General features: G+C 41.7%; 1 protein-coding gene across 5 annotated transcripts in view; it reads right to left on the minus strand.

Annotated features, from left to right (window-relative positions):
- The window catches only part of arnt2 (aryl-hydrocarbon receptor nuclear translocator 2), a 63,997-nt gene extending 46,446 nt beyond the window's left edge, over window positions 1–17,551 (minus strand). The window contains exons 1-5 of one of the 5 annotated variants that reach the window (XM_042213538.1): window positions 17,138–17,551; window positions 9,961–10,072; window positions 6,303–6,350; window positions 4,647–4,697; window positions 2,854–3,067 (exon numbers count right to left, since the gene is read on the minus strand). In XM_042213538.1, the coding sequence (XP_042069472.1) occupies window positions 2,854–3,067; window positions 4,647–4,697; window positions 6,303–6,350; window positions 9,961–10,072; window positions 17,138–17,168 (456 nt within the window). In that variant the 5' untranslated portion in view covers window positions 17,169–17,551. The other 4 variants (XM_042213539.1, XM_042213540.1, XM_005945708.3 and 1 more) reach the window with 4 other exon arrangements.
- Window positions 17,552–20,948: the final 3,397 nt, after the last annotated feature.

The following is a 20,948-nucleotide window of genomic DNA, read 5'->3' on the forward strand; positions in this document are numbered from 1 at the left end:
AATACACAGTGAAGATGTGTTCAACTCAAATTAAGATGTAGTGAGCAAAAGTAAATGTTAATAGATATAAATGTTTATGAGAAGATGGAAACTCTTGATTAACTTAAAATAATTACAGCTCTGGTAATGTTGAAGAAATATGTCTCCTGTTACTTTGAGCTATAGTCATTGAGATCTGGTAGCATGGCTCCGTGCTGCTGCTCCGTCTGCATATATGGCCGCAGGCAGGGAGACCAGCAGCAAGGGCATGCCCGTCAATAGATGCAGTATTAAAGTCAGAAGCAGCATGAAGCAGCTGCTCGTTTCTAGCTTGCACTTGGAATCTCTCACGCTTCTTGCGCTTCTTCTTCCTGATGTTGCCATCTCTCAATGTAGGTGTATTTTTCATTACAGCCATCTTCCTCTCATCTGGTTAGCCAGCACCAGTTTGTTTACCTGCATCTGGAAGTCCCACAGGATCTTAACTTCATCCTCAACCACCCTAAGGGGTGTGTCCCATTTTGACCTCAGGACTTCCAGGCCATACTCACTGCAGATGTTTCATAACACTTGGTTATGGCGTTCTATGTATGCTGCCTGCTAGCATCTAGCACCCTGCTCTTATGTGCTGCAGGGATATCGAATGCAGCAATCTTGTTGATCGTTTGGCTGAGGGGGGTTCAGGCCTATGCACACAGAGAGAGCATCTCCTTGGTAAATCCCACACTTCATGCAGACTTTTGGCTTAAAGTTGTCCTCTGGTGTTGTGGCCACATTCCCACTGAATTTCTAATGAAGGCTCTTAGTGTCCTTTTGGTCTTGTATACTTTTAGGCATTCCAGGATCCATGCGTGAGGTACTGAGTCGTTGCCTTTCTTGTAGTCAATTCAGGCAGCGCACAGGTTGGTTAGTCTAGTCTGAAACTCTTGAAAGTGATGGGGAATTCCAACAGCTCCATATTGTTATCTCTCGTCTTCTCAACATGTTTGTGGTTTGCAAGATTTACGAATCTTGAAGCTGCTGCAAGGAGCTGTGACTGCAAGGCGGTTGGTGCCTCTTGTGATGGTAATTGCCATGAAGCTGTAGAGATGTCCTGTCAGGTTAAGCTTGGTTAAGCATCAGGTGGTTGCCTCCAGCCCTCACTGGAATCACCACCTCCAAATCTGTCAGCCAGAAAAGGGTGGAGTGCCCGCTCTGCATCAGTGTGCATCTGCTACTTATCCACATCGAAATGAGTCAGTTGAGATAGTTCGGGGCATCTGACAAGGACGCCTCCTGGGTGAGGTGTTGCAGGCATGTCCCAGGACCAGGACACATGCTGGAGTTCCCCTGGATAGACTGGATTAAGTGGCCAGGGAGGAGGAGGTGTGGGGTTCTCTGCTTTGGCTGGTAGCCTCCACGACTCAGCCGCAGATAAGGATGGTTGTTTATATCAGATTTACAGCATTTTTTGGGAATGGCATAATAATGCATTTGAAAATGAAAGTGGGCTGATTTTAACTCCATTACAAAACACGTTAATTATTCTTTCTGAATCATATTTGTTTATATTAAGTGTTGTTAGTTCAAGGATGATAAAACATGGTGTGATTTTGTTGCATTTACTTTGTGTGTAAGGAAAATGAAAAACAGTAAGTAGCCACAAACTGTTTTTAATTTAGTAGAACTTGAGATGTTTGTCAGAACAACAAGTTATTCTGAGTACACAGGAATAAGAATGAGTACGTTGCCCAACTTGGTAATCTTAAGTAACCTTTACTTAGGTTTTTTTGAGGCAATGAGTTTGCATAATTGTTTTTTTTTAGTTCTGGGAACAAATGAGATTTTACAGCGTGCAGATTTTTGGTCACAATGGTCACCGATTTAAAGAAGTGCAGTTTAAAGACCTCTTTTAACAAAAGTGGTCTTTGTTGCACACTAGAAGACAGACAGTATATTGTCAAAAGCATTTGCTTGTCTCCTTTAACATAGATATGAACTTGAGTGACATCCCATTCTTAATCCTGTCCGTCCATCCTTTGCAGCTGAAACAGCTTTCCACATGGTTTAAGTGCCTGTTTGTGGGAATTTTGGACCATTCTTCCAGGAGCACTTTGTGAGGTCAGACACTGACATTGGCCAGTCAAGTTCTTTCACACCAAACTCGCTCATCCATGTCTTTATGGATCTTGCTTCGTGCACAGGTGCACACTAATGTTGGAACAGCAAGGGGCCCAAACTGTTCCTACAACTTTGGGAGCATGAAATTGTCCAAAATGTCTTGTTATCCTGAAGCACTACGGTTTCCATTCACTAGAACACAAAAACAGCCCCACACCATGATCCCCTCTCCACCAAACTTTACACAGTGTAGTCCAACAGTACTGTTCTCCCAGCAACTCGCCCATCTGATTGCCAGACGGGGAAGGATGATTCATCACTCCAGAGAATACGCATCACTGCTCTAGAGACAACTGGCAGCATGTTTTACTCTCCTGCATTCGACACTTTGCATTGCGCTCTGTGATGTAGTGCTTGCTTTCAGCTGCTTGGCCATGGAAACCCAATCTGCAAAGCTCACTCTTCTCCTCTACGCTAATCTGAAGACCACGTGAGGTTTGGAGGTCTGTAATGATTAACTGTGTAGAAAGTTGGGGACCTCTGTGCACCACCCACCTCAGCATCCACTGACCCCATTCTGTGATTTTATTTGGCCAACCTCATCCTTGCTGTTGTTCCCAGACATTCCCACTTCAACTAACAGTTGACTGTTGAATATTTTGTTGTGATGAAATTTCACAATAAAAAATATTTTTCTATGCCAGTTTCAGTTCCACTGCCATCCATCTTTTTGCTGTGAGCAGCTAGAGCTTTGCTCCTCTGACAGTGCAGTACCTGCTCCGTGAGAAAGGAAGGCTTATAGGCGCCATCGGTAGATGTGTTGCCCGTCCCTCTCATGGATTTCATATGGGAAACAGCCATGCGCAGGATGGTCAGCTTATCAGGTTTTCGAGCTAAAGCACTGCAGGTGGGGACCATGTCCGACAGCTCGGTGATGTATTGGGTCATTTTGTTGCGCCGGCGTCTCTCAATCTCACTGTGGTTCTCTCTACAACAGAGAGAAGATCAGTTAGGGGCTTGGAAGATGCAAGTGGAGAACCCCTTGCAGCCTTGGGATGTATCTTATCAGGATGTTTTGGAAATTTAGATGAATAACTGTACAATTTGATCTCAAAGATGCCCTTTGCTGTCAAATTATTATTCTTTATTTTAACAATTCAGTGTTTAAATATTCATCTAAGAAGAAAGCAGTGGCAATAACACAGGGCACAAACAGTTAGTATTGTTAAGTACTCTATTTGTAAAAAACACCTATTAGTCTTAATCCTGGACATAATCTCCTGCACTCTGACCATTATTATACAAACAGACACGAGTCTACAACGGCCAGATTAGCTGGTCCCACTTTATTTGGGGAAGACACAAAAACAACCAATGAATCTTTAAGTTGTGTGTGCTCCATCGAGCAGGTTACGCTGCAGACTTTACAGATTTACCAGCAGAGAAAGGTTTTTAAAAAATCCATCATATCGGTATGGATATACATAAAAATCATGCTGGAGCCAAGTTGGCAGTTTTTATTGACACCTCACAGATTCTCATGAAACTCGCGGTTCTCAGAAAATTTTGGGTAAAAATTGAAAAATAAATGGATAAAATAAAATACAAGACAATTGCACAATACCAAAATAAAACATACCAAGCCTGCATAAGCTCAGCACACAAGGGAAGCTCTCGGCTTGGCTTACATCTGTCCCACATGTTGGGAATCCAAGTATGGAAAAAACCATCCTGGAAATCTTGTTAGATGTAACAGCAAAGGTATAACCACAGAGTACAGCTAAGGCTCTGTGGCTTCAGATAATAGTTATATTTTACATGTATGGTTTGGCTATACTCATGAAGAGCCAACAAAACACAGAGTGAAGCCAAATCTTAATGCAAGGCTGATAAAGTCTGCTTCTTGCTCGTTTCTGCTATGTAGCAGGGACGTCGACCATGCTGTGAAGCACCCTGTGAGAGGAGAGAAGACTTGCAGAATAAACCTCATGATTCTGGAATTTGCTTTTTATTACTCATGATTATTTTTCATTATTTTAACTTCGTATGAATTCATTACTGAGTTTACTTTTTCCCCAAATTCCAGTGTCTAACTTTACCTCCCTGTTTTTAGTTTGTTTGGTTCCCTTTTGTTTGTCTAACAAAGACCTTCGTGTTCTACACGCCGCTGAACAATCCCAAAGCCCTGCCACAGGATATAAGGCTAAAAAAGAGACTTCAGTGTTGCCATCTTGGATGTGCTGCTCCGATTACCTCGCAGTAGCAGAAGGTGTCTAACTGCTGGAATATGACCTGGTTTTAAAAAAACAAAACCTACAAACTGAGTGGGAATTATTGACTCTTTTAAAACTGTTGAAAAAATGTCTGTGCTCACCTCTCTCGTACTAAAATTGGGTGCGTTTAACAAACTCAATGCTTCCAGTTTTATTTTTAGCCATCTTTTTTTGGGAACTCGCTGTGAGCATTTCTAACAACACAGAAGTGTTTTTGTTGTTGTTAGGATCAAAGTGTCTGTTGATCCCTGCATCAATGCAAAATCCTCTTTATGCCCAGCTGGCTAAGCCTACCTGGCGTATCTCTCCTTATCCCCACCAGGATTCTGATCATCATCATCATACCTGCAGAAAGGAGAGGACACAGCATGTAACACGCGTGACAAACATGTAGATACAGGAAAAGTATCAAGAGCAGCTTCACTGTCCATATTCAGCTGCCACGCAATGCTTCATTACATGTTCAAGATTGATGATCGATGCGACAAAGTCTGATGTACAAAAATGGACAACAAGATGGTTTCTCAGGTCATGTGTGTTGTTAGGATTGTCACTTCACTCAGCAGTGACTCACAACCACTACTACTGCCACGTCAAGGCACCAACGAACTGAGCCCAGTTACACAGGAGGGTGTTTGCCTCCTTTTTAAAATGAAATTAACAATCTTTTTAATTGTTTAATAAATTAAATTAGTTTAACGATCCACTTCATGTTACAGCACGCTACAATACACATAAACCCCAGCATTCAAATGTCATCTAGTGTCAAATTCTACATGAGGCTAGAAAACATCTTGATGGACCACTCATCTCATGCTAAACATTTACTAGAATTTCAATCAAACAATAGCTCATAAGCAAGTTGCAAAAACCCCACAAAACCCACTAGTGAATATTGTTTCTATGATTAAATTAAGTCCACAATATCTGTAAAAGTCTTTAAGTTGTTCAGATTCCAACAAAAAACAAAGAAAAATTAAATAATTAAACTGGTGAATCTGCACCGTCCAACCTCAAGGTGAGTGTGGGAGGAAATGTGACGTATTTGCTTGAGCTTGTATTTTGTTTGTAAAGACATGTCACCTTCATCAGTTCTTAAAACAAATATTAGACCGCATTCAACCCCTAGCAGGGAATATTACCTGACTGAGAACCTTTCACACTGTGCCTGTACACAGGGCAGTGTGTTTGCTCATCCCTCTAACCTTCAGTTCAGCCTAAAACAGTACCAGCTCTCCCCACCCACCATCCCCCCTCAAAAATAAAAGTGAATTCCTTTTTTCAGTTCATTCTTTTGTGTCATGAAATAAGATGCAAGGTGAATGAAAGCTGTTGTATATGGGAGAAAGCAACGATGAATATGCTGGAGTGGAAACAGCAGATGTACAATGTGCATATGCAGCAGCACATCCTTTCATGGTATGCCTTTCTCAATCCACATGGATCAGACATGAAATGCAGTTCCTTGTGTAGCCAGCAGAGAGCAGCTCCTGCTCTCCATTGTCACTGTTCAACTTCACAGATTCTGTCAGCTCCAAACAGCACTGACTGCTATACGTCAGAACTATCCTACACACTCACACATTACATTGTATTAGAAGGAACAAATGAAAGACAGGCTGAAATGAAAGGAAGTTGTGAGAGGACACTTGAGATGCAGTGAGAGAAAGACTCGAGTCCCCTTTATGTAAAAGAAAAAAGTCCCGATGTGTCCACATCAGTTACAAACAGGGTATCAGGAGGATTCTCAAAACAAAACGGGAATTTTTAGAACGATACCTCAAATTAAGGGACCAATTTAAACCAACATAACTGCTACTTTGTTCCAAGAAACCATTAACAACTCATTGCACCTGCCGATACCCTGAAACAAAAACTGTGTGGTTTTCATGAACTATGTACTCAACAATTTCAGACAGTATGTGTGCCATCTACTGTCAATGTTCTCACCTTGAAAACTTGCTAGGCCCCTCTCCATCTTCATCATCAAAGTCCATTCTGAGAAACAACAACAGGAAAGAGAATTACCACTTCTTAATTTAATTAAGTATGTTTTTAGTAAAAATATTGCATAAACGTATCAGGACATAGCCACAAGCTACGTTTGGCCGACAAATTACAAGCAATTTGTAATTCGTAAGAAGAGGTAGAAAAGCTCCTTCGTCATTGATAGAATACCTACCAATGGTTGGACAAAGCTGGACTCAAAGACAGCGGACGGTAATGAAGAGAAGCAAATGTAGTCAGAAATGAGTGGACTGAACTACCAGAAGGCAACACTGCAGACATTGAGGACAGCTACAAGTACCTAGGAGTCCCACAGGCGAATGGGAACCACAAAGAGGCCGCTGAGAAAGCTGTAACCACCAAGTACCTGCAAAGGGTCAGGCAAGTCCTGAGGAGCTGAACGGTAAGAACTGTCAACACCTAGGCCCTGCCTGTGATCAGGTACCCTGCCCCTGCTCCCTTCACTTGTGAACAAGACCCTAAGATACTTGAAGTCCTCCACTTGGGGCAAGAATCTGTCCTTGAGACAGAATGGACACTCGACCCTTTTCTGGCTGAGGACCGTGGCCTCAGACGTGGAGGTGCCGATTCTCATTCCCACCGCTTCACACTCGGCTGCGAACCGTTCCAATGTGAGCTGTAGGCATCACCTGATGAAGCCAACAGAACCACACCCTCTGTGAAAAGCAGTGCTGAGATTCTGAGACCACCAAAGTAAAAGCCTTCCACTAGGTGCAGCAGCTTCAGCAATCAGAATCAGAAGGACTTTATTTATCCCCGAGGGGCAATTAAGATACAACAGAGCAGCATGGCGTTGAAGATAAGGACAGGGCATAAACAGGCACACAGAATATACAGTATATACACAGTTTTAAAATTTAACTGACTGAATAGGTGAATAAATAACTGTAAGTGACTAAAAGTGAGTCAAGTGTCACTTACAGTTATTTATTCAGAATCAGAATCAGAATACTTTATTGATCCCTGGGGAAATTATTTTTTGTTACAGTGCTCCATTATAAACCAACATTAAGACAAGACAGACAATACACTAACTAAGAATAGTACAATATATACATATATATACATACATACATAAGTCACTCATAAATAAATAGCTGAAAAAGAAACATGTGTAGTTGTAGCAGCAAACAGTGTGTTAAGTGGATGCGTTGTACATCGTTACGTTATTCACTTTAATTTGGAGATGCTGAACTCAGGTGCAGACTCAGTGTCCCCAGTCTCAGATGCTGTTGACGCTCTGCCGGAGGTGTGAGTTTAAGATCTAGTGGGGCCTCTGCTAGGTGTTCCCAGCGCACCCTCACTACACGTTTAGGTGCGCCAGGTCTGTCCAGCATCCTTCCCCAGCAGGTGGTGATCAGTTGACAGCACAGCTCCTCTCTTCACCTGAGTGTCCAGAACATTAGGCCACAGGTCTGGTGATTGATGTTCGAATTTATAATCGTATGACCAGACCTGCGGCTGAGGGTGTCTTGGTGCCACGTGCACTTCTGTTCGGATACGGTGTTCATTATGGACAAACTGTGGTTTGCAAAGAAGTCCAATAACAAAACATTGCTCAGGTTCAGATCCAGGAGGCCATTCCTCCTAATCACACCCCTCCAGGTCTCACTGTTGTTGCCCACATGAGCGTTGAAGTCTCCCAGTAGGACAATAGAGTCCCCAGCACCCTCAAGCACCCCCACCCAGGAACCCCAAGAAAGCTGGGTACTCTAAACTGTGGTTCAGTGCAGAAGTGCAGGCAACAGTCAGGACCTGTTCCCCAACCAAAGGCGCAGGGAACAAGCCCTCTCATCCACTGGGAGAAACCCCAACATTACAGGCAGCAAGACGAGGGGATAGTACGATACCACCCCAGCCCGGTACCTTTCACCAAAGTCAACTCCAGACTGAGACAGAATCCAGTCTCTCTCCAGGAGAGTGGTTCCAGAGCCCAGGCCGTGCATGGAGGTGAGCCAGACTATATCTCGCTGGTACCTCTGTCAAACTCATGCACTAACAGGCTCCCTCCCCACCAGAGAGGTGACATGCCATGTCTCAGTCACTAGTTTTGGTAGTTGGGGGTCGGTCCGCCAGGGCCTCCGCTTCTGGCCGCCGCCCAACACACTTTGCTACCAACCCCTACGGCGCCTCCTGCGAGTGGTGGGCCAATAGGAGCATGGGCCCATTTCCCTTTTTCAGGGTTAGGGTTTGCTGTTAAGAATACTTGCTGGAGAGTTAAAACTGTTATACACACTGTCTGCAGGCAACAGAGAAGATTTTTAGCTGTTCGTTACCTTGACATCATTTCGAAACCACACAAACACGTGAACACGTTCACATACACTCTGAGCTGGGCACATACAGCAGGAACACCATAGACAGCAGTAAACTGTATCGCAACCTTGAGCCATACCTTACTCTCTACATTGCCTGTGCATGGGTTAAGTGCACCGTTAAGTGTAAACTGACCAACCAATGTACAACAAACAGAAATATACAAAGTCTAGAGCAATCGATGTGCATTCCAGATCATTCTTTTAATTCTGTGACTTCCATGCTAATGCGGTCTGCCTTCAGTATGAGATGTGGTTCCATTCTAAATGAATCCTTTTTAAAGTTGAAACGACAAATTCAAACAACTTCTTTCATTTTCCACTAGAATATTTTTCATATCCTCGCACATTTTATCACTCACAGAAACTGAATGACAGAACAGTATTAACAGTATACAGTTACTTTTTCAGTTAATACTGTTAATGAATCACAACTCGATGGAAGGGACGATCATTGTTGGCTTTTTCCTGCAGAGAGAACAGCTGGACCTCACAAATAGTATCTTGTGCGGAGAAACTATTCTTATAAACGAGTCTTCTAAACAATATGCTTTCAAAGTTTGAGACACCCAAACTTCTAGTTTTTCATTTAAACCTTGATTGTCTTTCTGGTGTTGAGATTGTGGGATGCAACTACGTGAGCACCCATGCTTCTTAGAAAAATCAATAAGTATTATCAATAGACACAATGTGTTGATAATTACTATTGATAATGGGAAAATGCTGAACTACTGCATTTTTCCATTATCAATAGCAATGAATCTTGCTGCATCAACAGAGCAAGAATCAGTTCCATGTCCCACAGTGGGACCAACTCCACTGAGCAGTTTGCAATTAGCAAGTGGTGAGTTTATTGCAGCGAGTTGTCTAGTGTGTAATCATACCGCTGTGAATTAGAAATACCAACGTGTTAAATCTTGCACGGTTCCAACGAGGATGAGAGAGGCTTAGCATTGATCCCAGGAGTGATAAAAATCGCTCTTTGATGGTGTACTCATTGCCCAAAATCAGACATGTAGGTGCAGATAAATTTAAAAGCAGAAGACAATAAGAAAATTTGTCGTGTCAATACAGTTATGCTGCAGTATTGAGGAGACTGCGAGAGTCCTAAACCTCAATACAATTACACTGATTGCATTTACTAGTTCAGAATACAGTAAATTTAACACTAACAGGATTTAAAGGACTGATGACCCAACAAAGCTTTTTTGATCCTTTAATTTTAAAGCTAATTTCCACAGCATATCAGCAGTAAAGACACTCACCCTCCTGATCTCCTCTTGCCCCCACGACCTGGGACGGCTCCACCCATCCTCACCGGTCCAGATCCAACAGCTCCTGGCATTGAAACTGTCCCTGGCAACTCACTGCCCATTTCTGGAAGATATAACAGAGGGAGGACTAACTATGGTTCTAATCTTAAAGCAATATAATTTGCAGCTATAAAACTGTTTCTATGCTTGTGTGTCCTCTGTGAGTGTCACCAGGGTCTGTGTGTGTCTTCTCCATTGCTTAATATAAACTGTAATTTGCAAATGTGCATTCGAAGTACTGTAAGATGTGTCAAATATTCTAAACTACTCACATGTATGTTTACATTGCTTTTATGTTACAGTGCTGTTAAAAAAATATTTGTCACACTTTCAGATTATCAAACACGTTTTTAGACATATGTATATACACATACACACACACCAGTAAAAATACAGGCTTCCTCTTTTACTCAACATTGAGCTGGTACAGTGTGAGGACCACAGTCTATGCTCCTGGAGTCTCTATCATCACTCTGTGCCTCCACATCTTTCTGCTCCACTCACTCATTAAGCCAGGTGAAATGGATAAGTGAAGCAAACCTGCCAGTATAACTCAGTGCACAAAGTAAATGAATTAAAATTTGATACAGTATGTGTTACTGCACCCAGAGATATATACATACACAATCTCACATGCACACAGACACAAACACTGCACTAAATAAAGCAGGCTAAATGTCTCCTCATTGTTGAGTGCCACAACAAAATGATGATAAAAACCTGATCTATACAACAAAAAGGAACCTAGGAAATTAAAAGCCACTAGTAACACCAGTACTTCTGGCTTTCTGGTCGAGCTCCAGACTTCTCACTGACTCTCTTTAAGACCGTCTCATCAACATAGTGAAACGAGTAGAGTAGAAGATGGCGGAGGCTAAAAACAGAGCTACGAGAGAACAGACACCTATTTGATATGAGGGATGTTTGTAGAAAAGCCCTGGGGTTAAATCCATTAATGAGCCTTTGGGGAGACTGAAGGAAATGCTGCCTCCTTTCTCCTTTTCAATCACTGCACACCCTTACCCAAGGTTGTTTCTATTCCCGCTCTTCAGTCACGCTTTATTTCTGACCTCCATAGTTTTTTCCCCTAGCCACAAAGCTTAACAAACAGCCCTCAAACAGCAGGATTATTACACACTCAAAATACCACTATACACGTCTTTCAAGTTTCGAGTGAAGCTAGCTAAATAATAACAAAAAAACAAATGCTGCTAAAGACACATACAGTGAAAGTGGAAATTATATCCTTAGTTTTAACCTAAAACTCATTGTTGCACTCAGGGGCAGCACAAAAGCGACCCCGCTTAAGCTCATTTTTAGTTTTAGTCCCCTCGATTTCCCCCCGAGTTATCAGTTCTGTCGCTAGTTAGCTAACATGAACTAATGGAAGTCTATTAGACGCAACCAACCAACCCGGTAACGTAGAAGATGGCGCTGAACATGTTTTTAAAACTTTAATTTTAAGCACTTTTAAAAAAAAACAGCTTCTAAGAGTTATAACTATGTCAGTTTCACAGTGTTTCATCTCCTTTAATTGTCATGGTTAAAATGTTGAACACCATCAGTGTTTCTCTATACCTCTGCTATCATTCCTCATGATGAATTATCACTTATCATCACGTAGAAGTCAAAGGCCAAAATGTAAAAGACTTGATTTTAAAGGTAACCTTATCTGTATTCACAAACTATGTTTACTGAGCAGGTGTTTAAACCGAATCCGAATGATATAGCCTGTACAGGTACACAGGGCTTGTTTGCAATCATACATTAATGCTGGCATGTGTTGGCTGATAATAGAAACGTGCAGAACCCTTAAAAATAGATGCCTCAAGTCACCAAGTTTCACTGCTGTATAAATGGACAGTTAATTGTTTAGTCCCTGTGTGCAAATATGGTTTTCGGGGACCTTTTCTGTAACTTAAATACTCCCAACAGCCTAACCTAGGCGAAGCTGGGATCGGCCTGAGCATCCCACAACCCTAATCCAGACAAGCTAGTCTGATAGTGAATGCATGAATCCAATAAAAGTAGTGGGAAAAGCTCAAATTTCTCCATAGTGTGTGAATGTGTGGATGACTGGATGTGTGAAGCGCTTTGGGGTCCTTAGGGACGAGTAAAGCGCTATATAAATACAGGCCATTTACCATTTACAGTCTTGGAGGGATAATCTGATCTGCTGTTATATACTGGTGTATACTGGTATATACTGGTGTATACTGGTATATACTGGTGTATACTAGAGATGGCACGATACCACTTTTTTATGTCCGATACCGATATCATAAATTTGGATATCTGCCGATACCGATATGAATCCGATATAGTGTCTTTTAATCAACAAAACTGTTTTTTAAATATCTTGCTGCATTTTGTATAAGTTCATACTCAAGTTTAAAACAACAACTACACTAAAGCTATTCTGTTATACCTGTATGCAAAAAAAATATTTCATAGTTCAGCAATACTGATCAATCTAATAAACTTAAACCTACACCATCCTCCCTATTCTGGTATTTTAAAGAGTACTTAGCAGTAAATATTAAGCAACCTAACTAATAGGGTTCCAACTCCCAGCAACAACAAAAATAAATAAATAAAAAATAGGGAACCACCCCTCACGCTCCACCTCATGATGCTTAATCGACGTAATCAACCTTAATTTGATGCAGTGTGAAAAAAAATGCACAGAAATACAATTATTTTTCAAGAAATATTAAATAGATTCAACATCTTTCTTCAACAAAATTGCAGACTGCACAGATGGTACCTTCCCAAAGGAAAAAGTACTATAGCTTACTAGGGTATATTAGACTTAATAGTCACTATATACAGTAATTGACTTCTATTCATTTTACATCAAATTAAAACTTTGGGTGTCAGATAATTATTTATTAAAAGCTAGACATTTTAAATGAGAATAAGAAAGAAAAGTATGTCTTTGTGCCCCCTTTTCCCTGTTAATGCCCTATCGGCCCCCCTGGCTAAACTTTGCTAGATCCGCCCCTGCACAGTTACCAGCCGTCAGCTACGTAGAAAAAGATCCTGGTGTAGAAAGTAATATTAAATAAATTCTAACAACAGCTGATCAAGCTTAAACGTGCTGCTGTTGTTCAGCCGCTGGTTTCCTCTTTCTGGTGCAAAGTGGGCCAAAAACAAACTAGAGACGACGGACTCGCGACAGAAAAGCCGATCAGCTGATCTTAAGCAGTTTCATGATTGAAGTAGCAGCAAGAAGAGGCAGTCGCTCCATATATCTTGTTAAGCTTAACGCAGGAATGCTTTACAAACATTCAGAGATGGACTTACACACTTGCTTTACTTCTCTCGGGGATAACTTTGTCGGAGATGAAATGCCGGGTTGCTAGCGAAGCTCCAAATGCTATCCAGACCACCGACAGGTCCCGCATGCCACAGCCGCTCTATCACGTGATGCATACTGCTCCGACGTGCTAACGTTCTGAGGTGAGTTACGGCGTGTTGCAAGTTTTGTGAGGTGCTTTCGTGATATTTAATGGATCGGATTACATTTTTTATTTTTCTCCGATATCCGATCCAGTAATTTAGGTCAGTATTGGACCGATACCGATACGTAATATCGGATTGGTCCATCTCTAGTGTATACTGCTCAATATGTAACAATATGATCTTGATGAGTCCACTCAGCCGCTTACATACTCTCAGCACTACCAGCAGCACATGTAGCCGGGGACGGAAGGTAAATAAATAAAAACTCCATTATTTTTCTGTTTCAAAATAAAAATTCCTTAAAAATGACATTCTTGGCACAGGGCTAACGAGTCAGAACTGCTATGATTTAAATAAAATATCTGGCTCATTAACCTTCACATGTCCACGGCAGAACTCGGAAGTGTGGCTATGAAACAAACTTTACTTGGAAGGTTTATGAATTCAATAAATCAAAATCAACTGACCTTAGTACAGGTGTAGAACAACTTTCTGTTTTTTGATCACTTAGTTAATGGAAAATGATTTCAGCAATAAATAAGACTAGTTTAACTGATAAATGAACAGTCAACAAGGCTAAAGATCTGACAAGGATGCTCTGCTACATTCTAGCAATTACTCTTCTGAGCTGCCGTTTGATTTATGGCCTGATTTTTTTTATGGGTTTTTTTGTCCTCTCAAAGCACACAGACCTCATCAGATCATTTCACTCCTCGTGTTTCTCACCCTCTGACACCAAATGGGTCTGAGCCACAGAATTATGGGAATAATCCTGCAGTGACCAGCCCCTCCCACATCCCTGGGTATCTGGTCTGAGTCAATGTGCCTGACTCTACTGCCATCCCAGGGAAACTATAAGGCTGATTTTTTCCTCTGGCTGTGCTTAATGACACACAGAGCTCTCACTGCCTGCGTCCACCACACATTGGAATGGCTCATTATACAGTTGGATGTAGCCTCCATACAAGACATCTGCACTGACTGAGATCTTCTTTGACTAAGAATAAGAAGAATCTTGTTTTGTCTGCTCCCCGTCTTCTTTTCTTTCGGCTGCTCGATTGAGGGGTCACAATAGCCGCTCATCTGCCTCCATCTGACCACATGCCTAGAAGGCACCTCTGTCACACCAGCCCTCTGCATGTAGTCTTCTCTGAGATCTTACTCTTTTCCTTCTGCCTGGTAGCTTCATATTCAAAATCTTTGGTCCAGTATATGCACTCTCCCTCATCTGCATGTCCCTCTGATTTACTCAATTCTAATCTTGTCCATCCTGCTCACTCCCAATGAAAACTTTAACATCTTCAGCTGTGCCTCCTGTCATTTTGTCAGTGCCCCCCTCTTCAAACCATACATCATCACTCTTGCTTCTATCCTTCTGTCAGAAATGACTCCTGAAATTCCTCCACCATGCCTGTTCACGCTTCTTCACCTTTTTCTCTGCAGTTTGTCTGCTGACAGTGCCCTTTCATTGTCTGACAGGACTGTTCATTTTTCATTCTAATTGCACCTCACTTCAACACTCTGTATGCAGCAAAGGTACTAATAACCAGTCAGTTCTTTATTTGTATTCCCTTTTCATTTACACTGTCAATGAAGTGACGCAAAGCATTAAGGCTGACCCGTTTCTTCAAGAGAGTCTCTGTCATCCGCACAGGAATAATTACTTTGCCGCAGTACTTTTTCAGATTACGTCAACTTGAATTCATTTATGCTACAGTGACATATGATGTGTGACAAGAAAAAAAATTCTCAAGGGTGCTCCACACTCACAACCACCTTTGATCACAGGACGAGTGCACAGATCGCCTGAGAAGACGCAACGTTTCCGCAGACAGTCGCTGTCTCACTCGGACTGTTGAAGGTTTGCAAATGATTTGTGTCCAACTAATAAATGTAAACAGATTGCAGAGTCTGTGTCCGTGACCACACAGAGAGAGAACTCAACTCTATTTGTGCCAGCTGAGTCGAGTCCTGGCTATTTTCTTGTACAACAGGAAAACTTGCTGAGGACAAATGGACTTTTTAAATGGGAATCCCTACCTGTGTAGACGGCAGAAAACGTGTGATTTACCACAGTTAATTACTGTATTATCAAAAACAGATTGCTTGTAATTGACTGCTTGACCCCATTTAATCTCAGACTGTGGAGTGCTCTCTTCTAGGATGACAGTCACAGCTTGAAATCTTTGTTGCTGATGAAAATGGTTCAGCAGCATTCTGAAACTTGCTGAATGAATTCCAGCGAGTCCTGAAGCTGCTGTATAACTTTATCATCATTTTGTGGTTGTTTTCCCTTTGAATTGCCATCAAAATTCAAAAAATTCAACCTATTTAGTAGTATATACTTTCTTTACCAAGTATTAATGTAGCAAACAGGTAGAAATTCACATACAACTTATTTAGTAAACTGGCAAAATGAGGACAATGTATTAGCATCGTAGTGAAATTTTTAGGACTGATTCAAGCAGCTAACGTCTATTAATGCTGATGCTTAACATTTGGTACTGCAGTTGTGTCCGTCTGCATATCTACAAGTATTTGGCAACAAAAAGCATGTTGTGAGGCGTTTTTAACCAACTTCCATGCATGCTGCAACTGCCTGATGCTTGACATGGGCGAAAAGCTGACTGGTGATCGGTGGAGTTTACCAGGAATGGGAGAAAGATTGAAAAACAAAATACCAAAGATCAGGACAGCATCATGAAAAGTGACACCGGCTACAGTGGGCACTTCTCGTTGTTTTTAGCATTTTGTGTCGGTTCTTTGTATCGTATAACGTCTCCGTGCTTGGCTAAGGACCGACAACAGCACAGGCAACAGCAGCCCACAAAACGTTGTGCATCATATTTCTGACACCTGATGTTCTCTGCATCAGGTGTCAGATGGACTCTCCGTGTCCACGCACCGCCAACGCGCCACCGCCGCTGAACCGTGATTTCCCCTCGACTCTGCAGCCTGTTTGTGGTCTTTAAAAGTTTAGATATATGGATTCAGCTCACTTGTTTTCACCGTGGCTTGACGCCGGCTTGCAGTTACTTGTTTATTTACCCCAAACCAAGAGGAAATCCCAAAGTGCAGGGGCAGACTTTTAAACAGCATTCCGCTTTGTCCAAGCGCCCCGGAACATATTTATCGGCTTTCTGTGCAATAAAGAATCAACAGGCACGGAACAGAGATACACGAATAAGGCAAATGCCGATGTGAGACTGCTCCCCTTTCATAAAAACGAGCATTTAAATATCTTAGAGGCAACACAGCGTATAAAGGGCAATGGGGTACGGCAACAATATGCAAAATAACCTTTTGTATCACAGAGAGGAAAGCAACGGGCTGGACAGCCGAACCCGTACAGCTAGCAGCTCTACGGGACACGAATCGGAGCAAAAGTATGACAGCAAATGGGCATAAAGCCATAAAATCACACAGCAACCACGTCATTTCGACACAAGTTGGCTGCAAACCTGGGAAGAAAAGCCTCGCGGTGGTGTGAATGTCGGCTTGGTGGGGGAAGGGATATGGATGCTGGAGCCAGGCTACGGCGGCCTGTCGGAGCTTCGACCTTCTTCAGCAACAGTCGAAACAAAACCCGGCGGCATTTTCTCCTTTACTGTCCTGAACATATCCATTTTATTTCTCCACCAGCACACTATAGCTGCTCACTTACCGGACGGGTTGACCGCAGCCGGGGTTGCCATGTTTCCTCGGCGGAGAAAAATAACAAAACGGCGGCGATGCAGATGACGCACAATACGGCTCGAAAGCCCCCGTGAGAGACTGTCTCTTCTCCGCGGGATTAGCACGCGAGACTCGGTCTAGCCACCAACTACACATCCGCTAAAGCAGCGGAAAATAATGTGGACTCAAGCCGCTAACAAAGCCTGTCTGTATAAATATATAAAGAGAGAGACAGATGGATAGATTTAAAAATATATATATGACGTATCTTTAATGAAAAAAAGTGGTTTTAATAAAATTCAAGATGTCTGAATGGTAACACCGCGAGATTTTCGACTTGCTTGAATAAATTAATGTTCTACAGTGTGGACAGTGTACGTAATGCACGGTGCTGTGGAAGCAGGCATCGGTGGTTTGTAGCGGGCTTGTTTGTTGGGACGCTTGGAAGAATACATTTCCGCCTACGCTTGTTCGCTGCTCTTCCTCTCGGCACCGAGCCGTGCAGTCGTGGACTTATTACAAGATCGTCAGTTGTTAACCTTTGCATTTGTTCTGCCTTAAAATATTATCTCCCATCAAGTATCATTGCAGTATCCGTATCACTGCAGGGTCCTGACTGATGTTCGCGCTATATAATAAAACTGGGGCCAACACACAGGGACAGACAACCATTCATACTCACATTCACTCCTAGTGGCAATTTGGATTATCCAATTAACCTATCCCCACAAGCTGATAATAATTAAGAAAAATAATTAAGAAAAAGACCACCAACACACATACACACACACAGAATATATATATATATATATATATATATCTGTGTGTGTATGTGTATATATACATACACACACACACACACACACACACACACACACACACACACACACACTTGTAACTGATTTTGTCAACATTCACATTATTTTCATCTACTAAATTACATTAGATGAAAATGATTTCATCAGTAAATAATTAGGTTGAGACGATGTTTTATTGTGTGAATGAGAGAAGTTGGACAATGTAAACGCCTCAGTCTCAGCAGATCCTCTGATACTATTATGATCTTCAGTCCTTACTTATTTCACTGCTTCTTATCTTAAATGTAAAATATATTGGGAAGGAGTGGTAACATTTCTGCTTTTAAGAAAGTTGATTTAACAGTTATATAACAGTTACACTTAATGACAACTTCTTTTCTGTAATACTAACACAGCAAAGGAAATTACTACAGTAAGCTTTTAGATGAAAATAAAAATAATATGAAAAGCATATGGATAGTAATCAATAATATTGTAAACAAAGGAACTAAAGGATTGGACTATCTAAACAACTTCCAAATGCAAAATACAATAATCAGTGACATAAAAAAAATTGCAAATGATTTGAATGATTTTTACTCGCTGTGGGTCCTGGCTTGGCTAAAGTTCATAACATTTGGGAATCACATATATTCTACCATACTGACAATAAATAACATATTTAGTGTTATTGAATGTTATTGTGTAGCTATAGAGACATTCATGCAAAATTTATGCCTTTAAGTGTTTTTCCTTTTGTTGTTTTAGTTATATTTACAAGTTTGAAATAAACTATTCAATTCTATTCTAGGGTCAGAATTTGGCATAACGACATAAAAGCCTGCTTATAACAGTTCAGCCTGATGATTTTGATGTAATGGTGCAAGGGATATTTTCTTGGCACACTTTCCACACCCAATTTAGCAATTTTCAATTTAATATAAACGCCACCTCCTACCCAAGTGCTAATGCGGACCATCATCTCTATCCCAGAGAGTTCCCATCTTTTGGCTGTTTCCAGCAGGAGAGTGTGGCGTAAGATCAAAAAACTCAGATCATCTCTGATTGGATTCTTGAACCTGTCAATGACTTGGCTGCACTCAGATGTCCTCCCCTGGCCAATTCAAGAGAGTTTGGGATTTGGTAGAAGGAGAAATTCATGTGAATGTGTAGCTGACAGTTCTGAAGGAAGTGTGTAATGCTATTGTATGCCAGAGCTTGGATACACAACTCTTATTAGATAAGGTGATGTTTTGTTTGCATCTTTTTATTGTTGATCAAAAGAAAAATATAGATTCAGACAAACATCCCCAGTTCATTTAAAGCAGATTTAACTTTTAGCCTGATTAATGCCTTAAATAATACATCCCCCTTTTCAAAGTGTAAATGCACATCATCAAATGGCGTAATTTCGTTAACCTTTGAAAACATTCTATCAGTTGTAGCATATGACACCAGAGCTTTTGTTGGCAGTTCAGCAAATACAGTGCCATAAATACTTGCTGCATCTGTTAGGTGGACACACATGCAGCTGCACACTGAGAGTGAGAGTGGAGCAGTGGTAGGGTTGTGTGCTGCACTCTGCACTGCTATGCTTATAAGACTCAGATGCAGAGCGGAGATGCAGCAGCCACCAGTAACTCTTCCTCCTGCTCTCTGCCCATCTGCCCCCAACATCATCTTTTCCTCTGCCCTCCCTTTGTACATCCTTTCCATTAACTTGTCATCCTTCCTTGTCTCCTCATCCACTCCTCTGTCCCATTCCCCCGACTCTCAGTCATAGCAGCTCCTCAGTGCAGAGCAGAGCCGTCCTACCTTCAGCAGCTGCAGGATGTGAGGAAAAGCAGGTAAGAAACCCCAACTGTTGTCAGTGCTGTATTTGAGCAGCACTGTGTGAGATGGTTTTTTGTAGAAATTAAGGAAGCAGTGGATTGTAATTGCAATTCTCCAGTCTTATTTCCGTACCAGAGACTAGAACAGATGGGAGAAATAGAAAACAGGGTGTGTGTGTGTCTGTGTGTGTGTGTCTGTGTGTGTTGGGGGGGTAGTGAGGGTCTGCCTCTTACACCTGCACCAGCATAGAGTCTATGTCCAAAGAGATTAGGTTAAGTTTGCCTATGCATTTGTCATTTCTGATGAAGTGTGGAATAAGAGAAATACTTAGACAGGTACTCTGGTTAAACTAAAAACTAACCCTTAATTAAGGCTGCATGCAGAAGTCATGAGTGGAGGTCAAAAAACATTCTGCAAAAGAATGGTGCGTATCTGAAATTAAACATTTACACTGATTGATCTTGAAAGGTCCATTTGTCATCCTTCACCTGGTTCAAACTATAAATGGCCTTTTTCTTGTTACTGGCTATTTGAGAAGTCTTCACCTTCCTTTCCAAAATGTTGAAAACTGCACACTGTCCTTTTGTAAGTGTTCCAGAATCCATCACCTCCCTGCGTAAACTCTGTTTCCTTCCTGTATCTCTACAGATTTGAAAGTTGACTGCTGTTGATGTTGCGCTGCAGATAGCCTGTTCACACTCCTGGTTTCTGTTCAAAATAAAACTGTGGTTTCTGATTTGGCCCTTTCATGACTTACACTACAAGTCAAAAGCTTGGGCACACCTTCTCATTAATCTTTTTTCTTTATTTTTACCACTTTCTACATTGTAGAAAGATAAATGCCACACAGAGTTCCAGTAGCAGACACATCTCTACATCAGCGGTTCAGAGGAGACTGCACGAATCAGGCCTTTATGGTAGCTGCTAAGAAACCACGACTATGGAAAAGCAACAAGCGAAAGAGATTTGCTTGAGCCGGGAAACACAAGGAATGGATACTGGACCAGAGGAAATCTGTGCTTTGGTCTGATGAGATCTCGGGTTCCACTCGCCGTGTCGTTGTGCGACACAGAAAAGATGAACAGATGGTCTCTACATGCATGGTTCCCACCGTGAAGAATGGAGGAGAGGGTGTGATGGTGTGGGGGAGCTTTGCTGCTGACACTGTTG

Source organism: Haplochromis burtoni, unplaced genomic scaffold, assembly GCF_018398535.1.
Source record: "Haplochromis burtoni strain Fernald_Lab_line unplaced genomic scaffold, NCSU_Asbu1 Contig_450, whole genome shotgun sequence".
In the NCBI taxonomy this organism is placed as follows: Eukaryota; Metazoa; Chordata; class Actinopteri; order Cichliformes; family Cichlidae; genus Haplochromis; species Haplochromis burtoni.